This window comes from Trachemys scripta, chromosome 15 (assembly GCF_013100865.1).
Source record: "Trachemys scripta elegans isolate TJP31775 chromosome 15, CAS_Tse_1.0, whole genome shotgun sequence".
Lineage (NCBI taxonomy): Eukaryota > Metazoa > Chordata > Testudines > Emydidae > Trachemys > Trachemys scripta.
Window position 1 is genome coordinate 28,503,898 of NC_048312.1, and position 17,791 is coordinate 28,521,688.

Here is a 17,791-nt window from a genome sequence, read left to right on the forward strand (position 1 = left end):
ACCAGCTTAGCTCTGGTCCGCTGCCACCATCCCAAGGCTAATTTCCTTCCCTGGGTAGCCTTGAGAGACCTTCACCAATTCATTGGTGAATACAGATCCAAACCCCTTGGATCTTAAAACAAGGAGAAATTAACCATTCCCCTCCTTCCTCTAATAAATTTGTTAGTCTCTAAGGTGCCACAAGTACTCCTGTTCTTTTTGCGGATACAGACTAACACAGCTGCTACTCTGAAACCTGGTGTCACGTGCTTACAACCCAGCACACCCCAGAGAACATGGAGCCATTGCTATCTCGAAAGTAGCAACAGCTCTGGCAACGCACCATGGGAATCCAGAGAGACTAGATGCCCTGGGAATCCAAAACAGTGCATCTTACCTAGAGCGTCGAAAGCCGGCAGCACATCAAAATCAATATGTTCATCCATGGTATTCGATTTTAGGGTAAAAGTGAGCACACGGGGGTTCTCCCACTTTGTTTTCTTAATGCTCAGCTCTAGGTCTTTTCCCAGGGACTCTCTGCATTCCTCCAGCCTTGTCTGGATTTCAGCAATGATTTTTTTCCGTTCTGCTTTCAGGGCCCGGAAATCCGTAATCGAGCTGACAAACACGACGAGGTCCACATCGGAGACGTCTTTCAGGGCTGTGCCCTTCCCCGACGAGCCGGCCTGGAGACAGAGACAGAGAGGTCCCACTGAGTCCTTCCGCAGAGCGCTCAGCTGTGGCCCACCCGCATGGAGGAGCGGCTTCCTGTGTCACCCCGGAGACACCCCCTGTGGGACATCCCACGCTCACTGATGAGTACAGGGTGGGATCAGGGCCGAGCGGATGTGGTTTTGGCCCGTGGCTGTGGCAAAGTGAGTCCTGGCCTTGGGACTGAGCATCGGAGGAGCAGGGAAAAGGGGCTTCCCCAAGAGTTAGGGCTGATTCTGGTCCCAGTCACAGGGGTTTTACACCGTGGATCTCAGCCGCATCCCTCCCACAGAGTCAGGCCCTTGGTCAATTCTTCATTTGACATCAGCAGGCGACTCACGTGAGTAACTGCTCCCCAGTGGAGGCAGAGTGGTCTGGGAGGGGAAATCTGATAAAGGACGGGGCCTGGTGATCTAGCATGGGTGGGGCCAGAGGCCCAATGTTGGTACCAGTTGTTATTTAAGAGCCCAGGCAAGGGCTTCCGGGGAGGGGCGGAGGGGTCCCCAGTGGGGTAAGAACCATTTGAGCCCGGAAGGGGGCTGGCAAAAATGAGTTATTTTTGTTTGGACCCCTACATATCTCTGGAAGGTTCGTCCGACCTCACTTGTTAAAAGCCTGGAGGAGACCATGTGCAAGCACCGCAGGGGGGTGGCAGGGGCAGCAGTGCGCCCAGCTGGGAGGGGGACTCAGGGGTGAGCTAAACAGCCCCCTGCTCCCAGCTTTATACCAGGTCACTAGTGTTGTTAATTTTCCTTACACTAGCGGGTCGCACGCTGCGTTGCTCACGTGGCCTGAGCTGTGTGTTTCCAACTTCTTCAGTGCACGCAGCTCGGCAAACTTTCCAAAAGAATGTGACAGATTCTCTGGATGTGACGTATTGCTGGGCTGGGGGCTGGCCAGAGTGATGGCTAGGGGCCTGGACGGGGCCTGTGGGATCAAAAGAAACAGCCTGGGGGGGCTGGAGTGGGGGCAAGGGCCCATCCGAGGCTAACCATCACCCTAAAAGTGACTACGTCTCTGCTCCCCTCCCCCAGGCCCCTGCGAGGTCACTGCCTAGCCCATAGCCAGAGTGACTAAACAGTGATTTTAGTGCAAATCTGGGTTTTTCAGTTTTCGCCACGGCCATTCTCCACCCTTGACCCTGGCATCATCCCCTGCCTGATGCAGCGCAGCCTCAAATGCCAGACCCCGAGCCCCGTGTCCCAGGGGGCCATTGCTCGGGGGGGTCTCCCTCAGGGAAGGGCAATTCTGCAGGTATTTTGCCTGCCCTCTGGCTCTCCCCAGACACAGCCCTGCACAAATACTGACAGTGACCATCTGTCCCCCATTTCCCCACACTGGAGTCCTGCACCTGGGAACCAGGCCCACCTCCCCTCTCGCTCACCCCTTCTTCAGACACAGGCAGAGGGGTCCCCGGCGCTGCGCCCTGATTCACAACAGCATCACCCTAGCTGTTGTACACTCACCATTGAGTACACTCACCTCTGGACTGTTCCCCCTCCCCTTCCCACTCCCCCCAATGCCTGGAGAGGCAGGGTCGGGCTGCTGTGTGCACCCCATCTCCATCGCTCACCTTAACCACCTTCAGCACCCGCATTGCAGAGCCAGAGTTTCTGAAGCAGTTTTGGGTCAGAAATAGGAAGATGATGTGAATGGCTGTGCTGATCTGGTTCTTGAAAACTCTGTTGGGCTGCAGGTCGTTGCTGATGAACGTATCGAGTTCCTCAGCTGCTGTCTGGTAGAGCCCCATGACTGGTGCTGGTGAGGAGACAACAGGGGCTGCCTAGGCCGGGACTAGCCTGTGTGTGCCCCTGGCAGAGCGGGACTGTCCCTTGCTCCTTCTGGACTGCAACAGGCACAGGGTGGGGAGGGGAAGAGCAGCTGCAGAGGGTTGGTTGCTGCACAGAGGCCTCGCCTCCTTTCATTTCCTTAGCTCTCTGATCAGTTTCGTTTCTCCCAGGGCCACGCTGCTCCCTGCCTGCCTCAGGAATGCTTTGGAGTCCACTGCCCTGCGCCCCACTTCCTGGCTGATAGCTGGAATCTCTCCCTGCCTTCCAGAGCTGCCCGTGTGCCGAGCTCAGCTGGCCTGTTCGATGCTAGGCACGCGTGGCCCCTGGCAGGGTGAACGCGCAGCTCTACCGTTACTGTGTCTCAGTGATTTCAGATCCCATGTTTTCACTCTGCAAGTTCCAGATGGTTCCAGGCCAGCTGGATTCTGACAGTCCTGCCCTGTTTTTCCACCTCCTGCATCATCAGCAATAATCCAGGGTCCACAGGCCAAACTCTGTCCTCCCCTCCTCCTGCATTCCCCTCCCAGGGCTAGCGCAGGACTCACTCACGGGCCCTGGAACAGGAATTTACCCAATCTGTCTGTTGCTGGTGCATCAGGAGTAGAGCAGAGGTGGGCAAACTACAGCCCGCGGGCCACATCCGGCTCCATAGCTCCCAGCCGGCCCCTCCCTCGCAGCCTCAGCTCGCCATGCTGGAAGCTGGGCGGCCCGGCTCAGGGGTGAACACAGGGCAGGGCTTTTAATGGCCCGGTCGGCAGTGCTGACCGGAGCCACCAGGGTCTCTTTTCAACTGGGTGTTCCGGTCGAAAACCAGACACCTGGCAACCCTAGTGTGGCTCCGGGTTCAGGAAGCCCTACTGAGCACACTGGCAGTCAGCCCTCACAGACGCAGGGCAGTCTTGGGGCCCTCTGGTCCAGATGGCTTCTGCTGGGACCAGCCCTAGGGCTACGTCCCCTCTGGCTGCCAGAGGCTGCCAGCTCTCCTCACAAACACTGTCCCTGCCCCACTCGGTGCCTGTCAGGGTGATCCCAGCACGGGCAGGCTCTCCAGGGCCTCCAGCTGGTCACCCAGCTTGTCCACTGAGCTCCTGGCTTGGCCCCCACAGGTTGCCTGCGTCTCTCCAGCACAGACTGAACAGGCTGGCTGCATTCAGTACCATAGTCTGTGTGCTGCTGTCTGCAGGACCTACTCCCCCCAAGCCCCCAGACTGGCAGGGGGAATAAATTCTCCATACAGCCACCCTCCCCCCCCGCCCACTCCTTCCTAATAGCGTCCCCCAGGAAAACAGATACATTCTCCCCCCAAGTACCTCTCATCTTTCCTGCTCTGCTGTGGAAACCCAGCAGGACCCATGTTAAATGGGCATCCCTGTTACATTCATTTTGATGGAATAAATGTGCCCAGAGCCTCAAAGGTGTTAACACGAGCAGGGCCAGCTCCAGGCACCAGCCTAGGAAGCAGGTGCTTGGGGCGGCCCATACAAAGGGGCAGCACTCCATCCGCTATTGGGGCGGCACGTCTGGGAATTCGGTGTCAGGTCCATCATTCCCTCTCTTCCTCTTTGAGCTGCCACCGAATTGCCGCTGAAGAGGAAGAGAGGGAGTGAAGGAAGAGTGGAGCGGCGCGATTGAGCTGCCGCTGAAGTACCGCTTTTTTTTCCCCCCGCCGTTTGGGGCGGCAGAAAACCTGGAGCCGGCCCTGAACACGAGCCTGTCACTGTACAATATCAAACGGTCAGTGTGGTTCGGGGCTCTCGGCCTGCTCAGCCCCATGGCAACCAAACCAGTACATGTTTTGTTAACACCTTTTATTAAGAATACCAGAAAAGAAGAAAAAACGTTAAAGCATCTGACATGTAAAGTATTAAGTTCGGTTTGATTTTAACAAGGTCCCTGCTTCCCTTTCTATTAGCTGTAGAAAGTCTGTAGCTAGGAGACCCCCGTCTGATGTATCTAGGATGATATCTAAGATGGTAACAACTGTCAGTTTGGGGAGGGGGGGAAGAAAGTGAGTTGAGCTGGTCTGGAGATGTTGTGGTTAAAGTGCCAGCCTGCTTCCTTTAAGACAAACACACACAAGGGGCGAGAACAGCACAGCACAGAGACAAATTGCAGCCTCTGTCTCTGGTGCTGACTCATTTGCATCCTCACTGCTGGAGAAACCCACCGAGCACACGGTCCAATCAGCCGCTCCTGGCAAACCTGTACCAGCATCGGACGATTTAGGGCATTGCTTTTAGCTCCTCTTTGGACAAAGGCTCCCAGCAGTGATGCAAAATGTGCAGTCCTGGGCGGCTAAGCCAGACTCTTGTTAAACAGAAGGCAAACGGCGAGGGGTAGGAAAGAGAAAGTCTTTTCTTTTCAGCCCCCCCAAAATGGAGTGGTGGGTGAAACAGCCCAGCCCCTCATTATCTAGGCCTGATTTCTGATGCACCCATTTTGGCTGATTGATTTTTGGCCTCACACTTCTCTTGTTTACCAGGCAAGATCTTAACTCCGGCCTTGAGTTGAGTCATGTCAGGAGGCCGTTTGGTTTAGATTAATTCAGTCCGGCTCCCTTTGCTCCCAGAACACCAGCACTGATGACAACAGGTCGTGCCATGTTATGAACTTTCACTCACTTCTCACCATTCAGCGCACTCCGAGGGTACAGTAGTAGACCCAAACATTATGACATCACTCAAACAAGGATATGCCCCACTGGGGACATGGTCCCCCCCCCCCCAAGTCATCCCTCAAACACACACATGCACCCCAAGCAATTAACATGGTAAACAATTAACATGGCAAATAACTCAGCAATCAGCAGAGAGGGGAAGTACCCCTGGACAGAGAGAAAATGCATCGTAGATTCTGATGCCACCAGGGACCGGAGGGGAGGAAAAATCTCCCAAGTGCTCTCCGAATGCCAAGGGAAATGCCTGGAGATCACAGCCACCTCCCCACCAGCTGCACAGAGCCAGTCAGTGGAATTGCCCCCGCCCTTAGGTGGAAGTCGGAGGACAAATGCTGGGCAGCCGGGGAGATGGCGCAGGGAGACAGAGGGAGAAGGGCAGGGCTGTTCTCTGAAAGGAGGCAATTGGCCTTGAGATGCTCCCATTTGACTCCCAGTCTGGGTGCAAAGTTAATAGAGAAGCAGCCAGTGAATCTTGTTTTCCTGACATTCTTCTTCCCCCTCCCCCCCATAACGTCCCCGGGCTCTTGGACCTGTTTATCTGTTTCCCCAGCCCCGGTGAAGCAGCGCTAGCACCTGGGGCCCCAGTCCCCCCTGCCCTGGCATCATGCCAGCGTGGAGCGAGTCCGAACGCTGCCACTCTGAGTCACTAGCATTTCCCGCCCTCCCTGCCGCGGTGTCAGTGACAACGCAGGGAGCGAAGCGCTCCGGGGCCTTGTCTACACACATCGCACCAGGGTGAGATCGTCGACATAGTGCAACCGGAAAAGCTATTCCGGTGGAATGAACTCACAGCGGGCACCTTACGGGGCTCACACACCACATTGCTAAAGCATGGTGCATTATGGGTAGGTATCCCAGCATCTTCCACACCCCAGCTGGCTCCCTGCCTTATGGGGAGTTTTGCTGTGTATTGACACCCCCTGGCATTGTAGGGAGTCTGGGATTTAATGCCAGGATTCCCTCACCTATCCCATAATTCACCTCGCTGCCAACCCAGAGAGAGGCCGCACTGTTGTCCATTGCTAGAGGAGGACGCGCCATCCTGTCGTTGTCGGAAGGGCCTGGCAGGCAGGTGGGCTCGGCAGAGGGAGAGTCGCATAAGGCTCACGGGGAGGATCAGGGTGAATGCAGACAGATACGGGAATAGACCAGGCCAGGGCTGGAGCTGCACAGGAGACCTGTCCTGGGGGGGGCGGGATGAGGACGTAATGCTCATGGGGGCGGGGTACTCGGTGGAATGGTCCCAGGCCTGGCTCACTCTCAAGAGCTGCCCACAGCTAGGGAGATCTCTCCTCTGACTGCCCAGGAGCGCAGGATGGTGTTGGGATAGGGAGGCTCCAGTGTTCCCATCCACTCACGGGCAGGGGGACCATGCCACATGGGGACTACGGGAACTGGCCACATCCTCCTGGAGATGAGACCAGGCCAGCCCAGCTCCCATGGCTCAAGGTAGCATGACAAGTAGGAATGGAGGGAGCCCCCAGAATTCCCCCCCTTCCTGTCCACATTCCTTCTGCCCCCCAGCCGGAGCCGTCCCCGGAAGGAGGGCTGGAGAGGTGTCTCAGAGGACGGTGCAGAAGGACGGCTGCTGGACTGCCATGGCTTCGTTACTGGTGGAGGCTGGCCCAGGCTGAGGTGCTGAGACTGGATGTTCTTGCGCTCCGGTGTGGATCTCAAAGCCCCTGCTCCCTTTGGGGGTTTGCTCAGGCTGGAACAGGAGCACACAGATATTGGGGATCAGTAAAGAGCCAGCGACTGCCCCCCATTGCGCCAGGTCTCAGGGGCCAGCAGGGGCCCCTAATGGAGATCCTGGGGATAACGGAGGGCAGATGGCAGCCCGGCCAGCCAGGGAGAAGAGCTGATTTTCGAGGGGAGCAGCCATCTCAGGGTGCTGGCACCTCCTGGCCAGACCCTGCTGGGATCAAGGTGTCCAGACTTGGCAGTTCTGGGCCCAGATTTGGCAGGGCCCTGGGTCCTAAAAGGTCACTGCTCCTCCCTCCCCCGCGATAGGTCTCTGGGGACGGAGGAGCTGCTGGGGGTGGGGGGTGGCAGGGACGGGGAAGGGAGAGGGCCTGGCTGACCTCAGGAGAGAGGCTGTATCTGCAGCAGCCTCCCTGCAGGGTGCCCAGAGCCCTGGGTCTGGGTGTGGGGCAGAGCGGAAAGGCTCACACCCAACCTCCCCTGGCGAGATGGCACTGTCACGCTGACGGGTGCTCCCCAGCCCGACGACTGCCTGTCTGCAGGGAACGCGGTCAGGGAGTGACTGCCTGGCCAAGCCAGTGCCACTGAGCGGACAGGGCCTCGGGAGGGCACCAGCTGGGCAGAGACGGGGAAGCACAGGTGAATGGATCTCCCCACTCTGCAGGGGTGGGGGCATCCCCAGGCTGGGCCTGTGCTGCACAGGGGTGCAGAGGGGGCCTGGTCTGTGAGCTCCTTGGACACAATCAGAGACATCATGGTGATGCCGTGCTCACCGACACGTCCCAGGGCTGCACAGGAACGCCGTAGAGGTCCATGCAGCATTGCTGGTGACAGCAGCACTCAGCCTCCTGTGCCACCAGGTCCCAGCGGCTCCCCTCCCCCACGATCCCCGTCGGATCCGCCGGGTCCAGGATGATGGGCCTGAAATGGAGCGAGACACGAAGAGTGGCGGTCAGGGCCGGCTTTAGGAAGTGCGGGGCCCGATTCGAACAGTTTCGACGGGGCCCCGACAGGGATGACTTAAAAAAAAAAAAAACACGTTAAAAAAACCACGTGGGGCTTGTACTCACCGGGCCGCGCTCCTAGTCTTTGGTGGCGGGTCCTTCATTCGCTCCGGGTCTTTGGCGGCACATCCTTCAGTGCCGCCAAAGACCTGGAGCGAGTGAAGGACCCACTGCCAAAGACCCGGAGCGCCGCCAGGTGAGTAAAAATTAAAAAGGTGCCTCTAGCCAGGGAAGGGATTCTCTGCCACTTGCCCCCCCGCTCTGGGCAACCCTGCCACTGGGCGCGGGGCCCTCTTAAGCGTGGGGCCCGATTTGGGGGAATTGGTGGAATTGGCCTAAAGCCGGCCCTGGTGGCGGTGCTGACCGGCTGGGCTGCAGGGAGCTGGGCACGCGCTGCCCCCTGGCCCACAGGCTCCGTCCTGCTAGGCGCTGTTGGCTGTCGGTCACACGTCTCTCAGCAGGGAGGGGCTGGGCCTCCGCTCGCCCCAGGTTCTCCCCACCCGTCCCATTCCGGGGTCCCGAGTGCAAGCCCTCTGCACCGCCCTCTCCCCTCCCACAGGGGCTATCGGGGCCTCACCCCCCTGCTCCGCCAGCCCAGCGGCATTCGCCCCCCTCATTCCCAGCGGCTGCGCTGCCCATTCTGCAGGGATGGGATTTCACCCCCCCCCCCACGGCAGCCAACCTCAATGCCACCCTCCCATCACTTCAGCCCCACCCAGCAGCTCTGATTGGCTGCCTTCCCCACTGCCCCGCCTCCTGGGGGGGCATCGACACGATTCTCACAGGAGGGGAGGGGGGAGCCCAGCAGCTCAGGGAGGCTCCATCCCCTCCTCCCCCTCCTGTGAGCAATGGGGACAGGACGGTTTCTCTGCTCCCAGTGGGGACAAGACTGCTTTCTCTGGGCAGGGGTAGAGGGAGGTGAAAAGCCCCTAAAGCCCCCCACAGCCTGGAAGGGGGCAGGGGATCCCACTGCAGCTCCCCACCTGGCCTGGGAGATGCTGGTGAAGAGCTCCAGGAGGAGCAGAGGGGAGGCAGGCAAGGGCAGAACGCATGTGGGGGTGGGGGGACAGGATTGATTTGGAGGTTGGGGGCTCAATTGCTGGGCAGGAGATGGGCAGATGTGGGGTGAGGGCTGCAGCAGGGGCCAGACTCACCTGACCCAATCCATCCTGGACCCTGTAGTGAGGCGGTGTGGGTCCCCGCTGCCCCAGAGAGAGACGAGCCCCTCCAGACCACAGTGGGCGGAGCCAGGGAGCTCTGAGCCCGCCCCCCAGAGGTCAGGCGTGGCGCAGGAAGTATAAAGGCCCGACCCCAGAGCTTACTGCAAGGGCAGGTGCTGGGGAGACCAGACGCCTCTGGCCTAGCTTCCGCTTGGGAAGCCCCAGTAACCTGGGGTGGACCCAAGGGTTGGCTGGGCCTGCCCTGCACCAGCGATCCTGAGGAACCCCTGGTGCTGGACCCCCATGAGGACACTGCCCCGACCCAGATAGCTTTAGAGGGGGAGTCAGGAAGTAGCCCGGGGGCAGCCGACCCCGAGTCTGGCAGCAGCACACCCAGAGCCCATGTCCGTGTCTTGCGGCCGGGATCCCCACTGACGCAGCAGCGGGTCTTCTGCCGTGCTAGGGCCGGGCTGGGACGCAGTGGAGTGGGAAGGCCTGCGTCCCCCCTGCCACCCACCTCGCGGGTGCCCCTCTCCCCCTCTCAGGCCTTCGGAGCCAGGCCCTGGGCCCACTGTGTCTATCCTGTTCTTGCTCAGCCCCTGCCTGAGCGCCCGACTCACCCTTGCCCTGCCCTGCCTAGGGCCTGGGCTGACGACTCGCTGGGTCGTTGCTGCCCTCACGCAGGCTGCGGAGAAAGACTAGACCCTGCTAGAGCTCTTCCCGAACGTAGTGAGGTGGTGGGGGTCCCCGCCGCCCCAGAGAGAGGCAAGGCCCAGCTAACCTCTCTACAGACCCACGCGGGGAGGGAGGGCGGGCCGAGGGCGACACTCAGAAGACAGATCGAAAATCACAGTAGCATCTTTTTTTTTTAAAAAAAAATCATGATTTTTTGGGGGATCTGACTCAGGAGTTTTGAGATTGGCCGTGCTGGGATCGGAGGAGCCCCAGGTAAAAGCCAGGCTGAATTGCTGGGGGGGGGGGGGGGGGGGGGGGGTGGCGGTGGGGGGGGGGGGGGAGGCGGCGGGGGGGGGGGTGGGGGGGGTTACAGCATGAATTGCCTGGAAGGTTTTGCTCTGGGGAGGAGCTGCGATCTCCCCGCACCATGGGCAGCACCGGCTACAAATCTTTGTCATTTGGTCACAAGTGGGTGTGGTCTCCTGATTTAAATAAATTAAATAAATAAATTAATGGAGATATCCCATCTCCTAGAACTGGAAGGGACCTTGAAAGGTCATCGAATCCAGCCCCCTGCCTTCATTAGCAGGACCAAGTACTGATTTTGCCCCAGATCCCTAAGTGGCCTCCTCAAGGATTGAACTCACAACTCTGGGTTTAGTAGGCCAATGCTCAAACCACTGAGCTATCCCTCCCCCCCATTTGGGGGCCAGTCCCCTGATTTTTGACCTTCTGGGCTCAGCCGTGCTGCAGTCGCCCCTCCCCCTGTAGCCTGAGCCAGGCAGCCTTTCTTGGCAGGGTGGGGAGCCGAGATGCAGGTGTCCCTGGAGCAGTCCCAGTGTCAGCTCCTCCCTGTGCCTGGGACCGCCCGACTCGCCTGCAACACATACCCCGAGCTGGAACCAGCAGCCTAGACGTGGGAGCACGCTAGTCACGTCCACGCACCGTGCTGGGGGTTTCATGGTCCCACCGGCCGCTCCCAGCGCAGACCTGGACAGGACTGCCCCGGGGGCCCGGAGCAGGAGTGGGGCGGGTGGGGGCACAGAGATGGGTGGGAATAGCCATGGGGCAGGATGTGGAGGGAAACCATCGGCCTGGGAGGGAAGCTGACCTGGCTTTCTGGAGCTGGTGGTGCAGGAACCCTCCCAGGACCTCATCTGCAAAGTTGTAGTTGATGGTCCAATAGACACAGAGCTGCTTGTACTGCCGGATCAGCTCCAGCACCGTCCGGAAGCCCTCGGCCATGTCGAAAGCTCGATCCCTGCTGCCCTGCTCCCATGCGTAGACAGACAGGAGCTCCAGCGCGTACTGGGGGGGCAGGGATTCCCCCTTTCCCAGGTACTCTTTGTACGGACGGATGTGCTGGCATGGACAAGAGGAACAAAGATGAGCCTTGATTCAGTGCCCAGTTCGTGCCCCTAAATCCACACGGCAAACGGCACCGGGGCAGGGGGAGCTCCCCGCAGCTGGGCCCTGTCAGTGCCAGCCGGGGCTCAGGCACAGTGAGCTTCCTCACCACAGTGCCCTGTCAGTGCCAGCTCCGTCCGGGCACCATTCACCCGTCTCAGACTCAGAAGGAAAAGCATTTAGAGAAGGGGCTTTGCTGTGCCAGTTAGGGCAAGTGGAGGGTGCTGGGAAAGGAAAGCGTGAACCCCCCTCCCCCCTCCGCCCCAGGGGCTCTGGGAAGCCTGGCCTGGCTGCTGTACCTGCTTGTACCAGTATTTCACCAGGCGGATCAGGCTTTTCACTTTGGTGCGGCGATCCACCACGAAATCCCGCTGCAACTCGGTGAAGCAGGTGGAGAACTCGCCCCCCCGGGAGCAGCTCTGGATCAGCTCCTCGTACACCTGGGAGGGAGGCTTGGCACCCGAGGCTGGCAGAGAACATAAACACACAGGTGCATGCCAGGCTGGGCTCCATCTCTGTTTAACCTCAGCAAGGCACCTGCAGTGCAAACCGGGACCCTGGTAATGCAGGGGAACCACTCCTGGGGCTATTTAGCAGAAGGACCAGGGTGAGGGGGCAGAGGCCTGGTCTGCCACTATCTCTCATGCCACCCGGTGCAGCACGAGTGTCCGTCCAACCCCTGCAGGAGTTCGCATGACACCCTGAGCTGTTGGGAGCGGGCACAGCGCCTGGGGGAGGGCATCTGCATTCATTTCAGGGTGGGGGTGTGTGCAGGGGGGCAAGCAGGGGCACGCCCCCCCCCCAATCAGCGGGGGTATAGAACTCTTCCGGGGCAGGGAGAGCGAGCTCCACCGGCCCTGGGGCCACCGGGGTGTGTGCCAGCTCTACCAGCCACAGTGGGGAGAAGCCAGCTCCGCCAGCCCAAGGAGCTGCAGGGGTGGGGGGTGGAGAGCCAGCTCCTCTGGCCATGGGAGGCACAGAAAGTGCCCCTCCAAAAGCGGCCAAATTTTTATTCCCCTGCACACCCGTTTCCGGGCGTTGTACATTGCAGGGAGTGGGGTAGCACAGATCTAGGGATCTGTGGAGCAACTGTGACACTCGTGACCCAGCAAACGCGGCTCTCCAGGGCTCAGGGCCCAGACTCTCCCACCAAGGAGAATCCCTGCCTTTGGAGACGCTCAGAGAGCAGGCAGCTAGCGGAGTAGGGGCAGCAGGACATACACAGGGCATTGTAGGCTGGCAGCACGTCAAACTCGATGGATTCATTGAGCGTCTTGGAACTCATCATGAAGCTCAGCACACGGGGGTTCGGCCACCGGGACTGCTCAATGAACACCTCAAAGTGCCTCTGCTGCTGGCACTTCTCCAGCATCCTCTCGATCTCCTTGATGATCCCGGCCCGGTTCGTCTCCTGGTCGTCGTACCCTTTGAAGCAGCTGAGGAACACCACGAGGTCGGCATCGGAACTGCTTTTCAGGGACGTGCCTTTGCCCAAGGAGCCACCCTGCCGGGAGAGGGGAGTTAGTCCCACGTCACCTGCTGGGCCTGCCTCCCCTGCCCCTCCTGCAGCGTCCACTGCGCAGCTCGTCTGAGCCCCGCAGAACGCAGCCCCAGACCTGCACCCGGGGACTCCTGCATCCAGCCCATCACGTCTGGCTGAGCTACACCCAGTCTTGACTGAAAGACTTCAAGTGACGGAGAAGCCACCATGTCCTAGGCTAAGCTGTCCCTTTGGTTAATGACACCTCCCCCCGCCCCCGTTAAAAAAATGGTATCTTCTTTCTAGTCCAAATTTATCCAGCTGCAGCTTCCAGACACTGGATCTGGTTCTGCCTTTTTCTGCTAGATTCAAGAGCCGTCTGCTATAAGAAATCTCTTCCCAGGGAGGAACGTGTAGCCCATGGTCATGTCTCCGCCTACCCATCTCTTAGCTAAGCTACAGAAAGGGAGCTTCTTAGGCCAAACAGGGTAAAGGCAGGTTTGCCGCACCTCAGATCATTGGCTCTTCTCTGGACCCTTTCCAGTTTTTTCAGCATCCATCTTAAAGTGTGAGTAAGATCCAGGAATGGTCTCACCCATGCTGTACCCAAAGTGAAAGTACCACCTCCCTGTTCCGACTGCATCCACAGCTGTGTTTCTGCAGATGACCAAGGATCACAGAAGCCTTGCCCTGGGAGCTGATGTTTAGCTGCCTTTCCCAGGACTCCTAAGTACTGTTCAGTCACTAATGGCCAGGATCCAGCTCCCGCTCTGAACACATGACCTGCTGTCTTCGTTCCTAGGTGTATGACCTTGCATGTCGCGGTAGTGATGTTGTTCCAATGAGCCCAACTTACTAAGGGAGCCAGATCGCTTTGTGTAACTGACCTGTCCCCATCACTATTTACCCCGGCACCAATCTATGCGCCATATGCAAATCTTACCGGCAGTGATTTTAGATTTACTTCCAGATCACTGATAAAGATATGGAGCAGCATTGAGTCGAGAGCAGATCCCTACGGGAGCCCACTAAAAACACCCCATTGGATGACAACCCCTGTTTACACTTGCTTTTGCACACCTGTCAGTAGGAGAGCTCTGAACTGATTCGATATGGGTTACAGTGATTTTGCACAGTGCTGATTTTTTACTCCCAGTGTCACATGGGACCAAGGCAAATGCCTGCCAGGAGTCGAAGTACATTATGTCCACACCTCTCCCAGGTGAGCACCCTAACCGCTGGGCAGGGGAACTAGGCCCAGCATTGCAAAGCCTCACTTCAGGTGCTTCGCCACTCAGTGGAATCCACAGCCCGGAGTCAGGCACCCAGCCTCCCGATGCAATGCATGGGGAGAGCCAGGCACCGGAGAACGGGGCCCACTCAAAACACCCCTGGAGGAGGAGGAGCACTCCCCCAGAGTGGGAGAGCCTGTTTCAGATCCCCACGCTGCTTAATTCAGGGCAGGGCCTTGCACCTAGGGATCCCAGTGGGAGCCCAAATCACTGGCTCTAGGGTATTCTGCGGTGAGACTCTCACAGTCCCTCCTGGGAATGCAGGTACCTACAGGGTTAGGCAGTAACTCAGCAGCAGTTTTGAGGATCTAAATTTGGTATTTAGGTGCCTAACGCAGCAGCTACATGCCTAAATCCCGTTGTGGATCTAGCCATGATTTGTTTCACAAGATCCATTGGCCATAAAATCATGTTGACTGGCATTATATATTCTGCCATTCCTTAATTCCTTACTGATTGTGCTCCATACCAATCTTTCCCTGATTTTGTCTGGGACTGATGTCAGGCATCATGACTGACAGCTTTACTGTCCTTATCTAGTATTGGACCTATGTCATATGCTAGGATTTGATTTGTTTCTGAAATATTTAAAGAATTCCTTCTCATTGTCCTTAACCCTATTGGCCATAGAGTTTTCACTGGTACCTTTAGCTTCCCTTATCAATTGTCTGCAATTCCTAACTACAAGTTTGTACTGATTGCTATTTTATATATATTATATATATAATTGCTCCTTTCACCTTCCCTCTCAACTATGATGGTTTTTTAACCAAAGAAGGCTTTGAACATAATTGCAGATCCCTTGGGCATGTAATAGAGCATCCTTAAACAGCTCCTAATTATCATTCATATTTTTATGTTTACGTTTTTCCTCCTATTCAAGTTTGCTCAGTACTGTTTTCAGCTCTAGGAAACTGGCCCTCTTAAAGCACCAAGTCTATATACTGGTTGGGACTATCTTTTGTTTGCACAGAGCAAATTAAATTTGATCATGATCACTTGCACCTAGTGTCACGGAGTGTGGGGGGACACAAGGCCCTGCACCTCCGACTTCCTGCGATTCACCATGACTCTCAGCCAGCCAGTAAAGCAGAAGGTTTATTTAGACGACAGGAATACAGTCCAAGGCAGGTCTTGCAGGCACAGAGAACAGGACCTCCTCAGTTAGGTCCATCTTGGGGTCTCAGGGCACCCTAGCCCCCTTGGGAGGTCAGAGCCCCGTCTACCTCCCAGCCATGTCACCAGCCAGCTTCTATATGCATCCGAAGAAGTGAGCTGTAGTCCACGAAAGCTTATGCTCTAATAAATTTGTTAGTCTCTAAGGTGCCACAAGTACTCCTGTTCTTCTTTCAGCCAGCTTCTGAAACTCTCCCCTCAGCGACCCCTCCCCCAGCCTTTGTTCAGTTTCCCGGGGAAAGGTGTCACCTGGCCTCTAACCCCTTCCTGGGTTCTCATGTTACATGCTCAGGTATTCTCCGTCGGTCAGTCTCCCATCCCCCATTGCAGACTATCCTAGCCACACTCCCCGTCAGCATTCACAGACCACAGTAAGAACAGTCCCAGTTCGTCACACCTAGGTAACCATCAGGTTTTAGTTCAGTGATAATTCATCTTTATTCTTCAGAACAAAGTGTAATATAGAATCCCCCTGAGCTGACTGTGATGCTTTTTGCATTAGAAAGTTCTCAGCTATAATGATTAGAAACTCCAAGGATGTTTTTCCCATGGCAGCATGAGCCCTGCAGCATGTGCCCCCCCTCCCTCCCGGATCAAAACCCCCCATGATAAAGCAACTCTTTCTACACATTCTAGATAGCTGTTCAAGGAGCTGTGCCTTCATCTGATTTTGACTGTAGCAGAATGCACACTACCTGCCTTGGGATTGGTCAGTTAGAACACAGATCCGGGTGCATCCCAGGTCCTGATCCTCTGGACTGTCACTAGCAATAAAGCAGGTAATGGTATCTATGATGCAGATGCCACCCTACCCCCTTCTGTGCTTCCTCATCACCCCCTTCCCCATCTTCTCCCCAGAGATTCTAGCCACAGAACCTCCCTTCACTGCTCCTTGCTCCAGTCCCCAGCGAGGTCCCCACCAGCTCTCTCCCACCTGGGCAAGCCTCCCTCTCCCCCCACCCTGTGCTCTTGGCAGGGGAAGTGGCCCCCAGCCGGTAACCCAGGCATGTTGAGGGCTGCCAGGTGAAGGCCTGCCCTTCCCTTCAGCACGGCCATACTGCTCTCAGCAGCTGGAGGGGCCGTCCTGGTGCTCAGCCTGGCCCGGACGCTGCCCGCTCCTTGCCATGTAACCACATAACACTCTGCTCCTTGCTGCACATGCCCTGGCAGCGAGCCCCAGCAGTCCCTCTGCAGGCACCCAGATCCTCAGCATCCCCGGTGGGGTCAGTGCCACTCAGCAGAGCACCCACGGGGGCTCCGGAGCGCCCTGCCCAGACGCACCCTGGCCCATTCTCCACCTTGACTTGAGCATGGTTCCCTGCCCCTGGGGCCCCAAAGGCCAGTCCCCGAGCCCCACATCCTGGCCTGGCCTCACTCTGGGGTGTCCTGAAGGAAAGGGCCGAGCCATCTGGTCACCTGGTGGCTCGGTGGCTTGTCCCTCTCCTGCGTCCCAGACGTGCACACACAATAGCAGGGATCCTTGAGCCTCGCCACTCGGGACACGTCACCCCTGCCTGGCACTGGCCTGCACCCTGTGCGAAGCAACCACCTGATGCACCCCCCCCCCCGCAGCCGTCATGCCAGGAGCAGTTGGAACAGGCCCCACCACTCACCTTCACAACCTTCAGCACCTTGATGCGGGGCGGGGGCCGGTCGGTGAAGCAGTTTCTTTTCAGGAACTCACAGATCGTGTCGATGGCTTGGCCAGCCTGGCGCAGGAACGTGCTGTCGGGCTGCAGAGCGTCGAAAATGAACTTATCCAGCTTCCGAGCGGGCGTCTCGTAGAGATCCGGAGCCATGGGAGCTGGCCTAGCCCGGCCCTCGCCGCTTAGAGCCCCTTGCGGGAGCCTGGGCTGCAGCCAACGTCTACAGCAGGAGCAGTGGGGAGGGCAGTGTGAGCGTGGCCCCGGCTGCAGGCGTTTGCAGGGCCCCGTCGCTGCACGGCAGCTCCAGCTGGCTCTTTGCCCTGGCACGCCCTGCTTGTGATTCCTGGCTCCCCGGTCGGTTTCGTTTCCCGCTGCGGCTCAGTGCAGACTGGCTGCTGAGAGCTGCTCTCCGGAGGCAGATGACGCAAGGCAATGTGGACTTCAGCGTGCCTGGGGGAGAAGCCCCATCGCTTAGTGAACCTCTCCAAGCCAAGCCCTGTAAATGACCCTTTCCCCCAGCGCCTGGGCCCTGATCACACAGGGCACCGTCTGGATCGTCCTTGGAGGGCCTGATCCTGTCCCCACTCAGCTAAAACTCCAGCAGGTCCATCCCCATCCACAGGCGCCTGGGTTTGACAGCAGTGGAGCCAGGGTGCGACCCCCAGGGCCGGGGCAGGAGTCTGAGGCCTTTGCCGCCTCCGAGCGTTCGAAGAGCCTGGACTCGCGTCATCTCCAGGGGCTCGGTTCTGTGAGCTGCAGGCAGCTGCTGGCGTCCTGGGCAGTGGGCGCGGGAGGCGGTGGGGGGCAGGAGCAGCCCGAGGAGGAGCATGGCAGAGCCACGGTGGCTAGGGCCCCGCAGCATGTTCAGCTGGGCAAGAAAACACCCTCCTGTTCTGGCTGCTCAAAGCGACGTTCCCACCAAGCAGCCAGGGGGAGGTGTCACTGCCCCGGGGAAACAGCTGGGCCCAGGTGCTGACTCCATACCGCCGCCAGCCCCAGAGAGACCCCTGGCCCCACTGACTGTCACTGCACCCCAGCCCCAGAGAGATCCCTGGCCCCACTGACTGTCACTGCACCCCAGCCCCAGAGAGAC

At 58.2% G+C, this 17,791-nt stretch overlaps 2 protein-coding genes across 2 annotated transcripts; both read right to left on the reverse strand.

Moving 5' to 3' along the window:
• Nucleotides 1–287: 287 nt before the first annotated feature.
• LOC117888241 (2'-5'-oligoadenylate synthase 1-like) lies at nt 288–2,786 on the reverse strand. The gene is made up of 2 exons (XM_034791471.1): nt 2,264–2,786; nt 288–665 (listed from the first exon to the last, which is right to left on the reverse strand). The coding sequence occupies exons 1-2, from the start codon at nt 2,438–2,440 to the stop codon at nt 288–290; spliced, it is 555 nt and encodes a 184-aa protein (XP_034647362.1). The 5' UTR covers nt 2,441–2,786.
• Nucleotides 2,787–4,273: 1,487 nt separating this feature from the next.
• Nucleotides 4,274–17,753, reverse strand: LOC117888099 (2'-5'-oligoadenylate synthase 3-like). Its single transcript, XM_034791184.1, has 6 exons — nt 16,666–17,753; nt 12,326–12,608; nt 11,404–11,570; nt 10,809–11,059; nt 7,632–7,779; nt 4,274–6,865 (listed from the first exon to the last, which is right to left on the reverse strand). The coding sequence occupies exons 1-6, from the start codon at nt 16,849–16,851 to the stop codon at nt 6,719–6,721; spliced, it is 1,182 nt and encodes a 393-aa protein (XP_034647075.1). The 5' UTR covers nt 16,852–17,753; the 3' UTR covers nt 4,274–6,718.
• Between the last annotated feature and the right edge of the window lie 38 nt (nt 17,754–17,791).

What these genes read in the sequence shown, in the direction of transcription:
- LOC117888241 (XM_034791471.1), bottom strand. Translation starts at nt 2,440, where the DNA reads ATGGGGCTCTACCAGACAGCAGCTGAGGAACTCGATACGTTCATCAGC. An exon ending in GGGTGCTGAAGGTGGTTAAG is followed by an intron (nt 666 to 2,263) that starts GTGAGCGATGGA and finishes CTCTGTCTCCAG; the next exon opens with GCCGGCTCGTCGGGGAAGGG.
- LOC117888099 (XM_034791184.1), bottom strand. Translation starts at nt 16,851, where the DNA reads ATGGCTCCGGATCTCTACGAGACGCCCGCTCGGAAGCTGGATAAGTTC. An exon ending in GCCAGCCTACAATGCCCTGT is followed by an intron (nt 11,571 to 12,325) that starts GTATGTCCTGCT and finishes GTTCTCTGCCAG; the next exon opens with CCTCGGGTGCCAAGCCTCCC. An exon ending in CACCAGCTCCAGAAAGCCAG is followed by an intron (nt 7,780 to 10,808) that starts GTCAGCTTCCCT and finishes GCTCCATTTCAG; the next exon opens with GCCCATCATCCTGGACCCGG.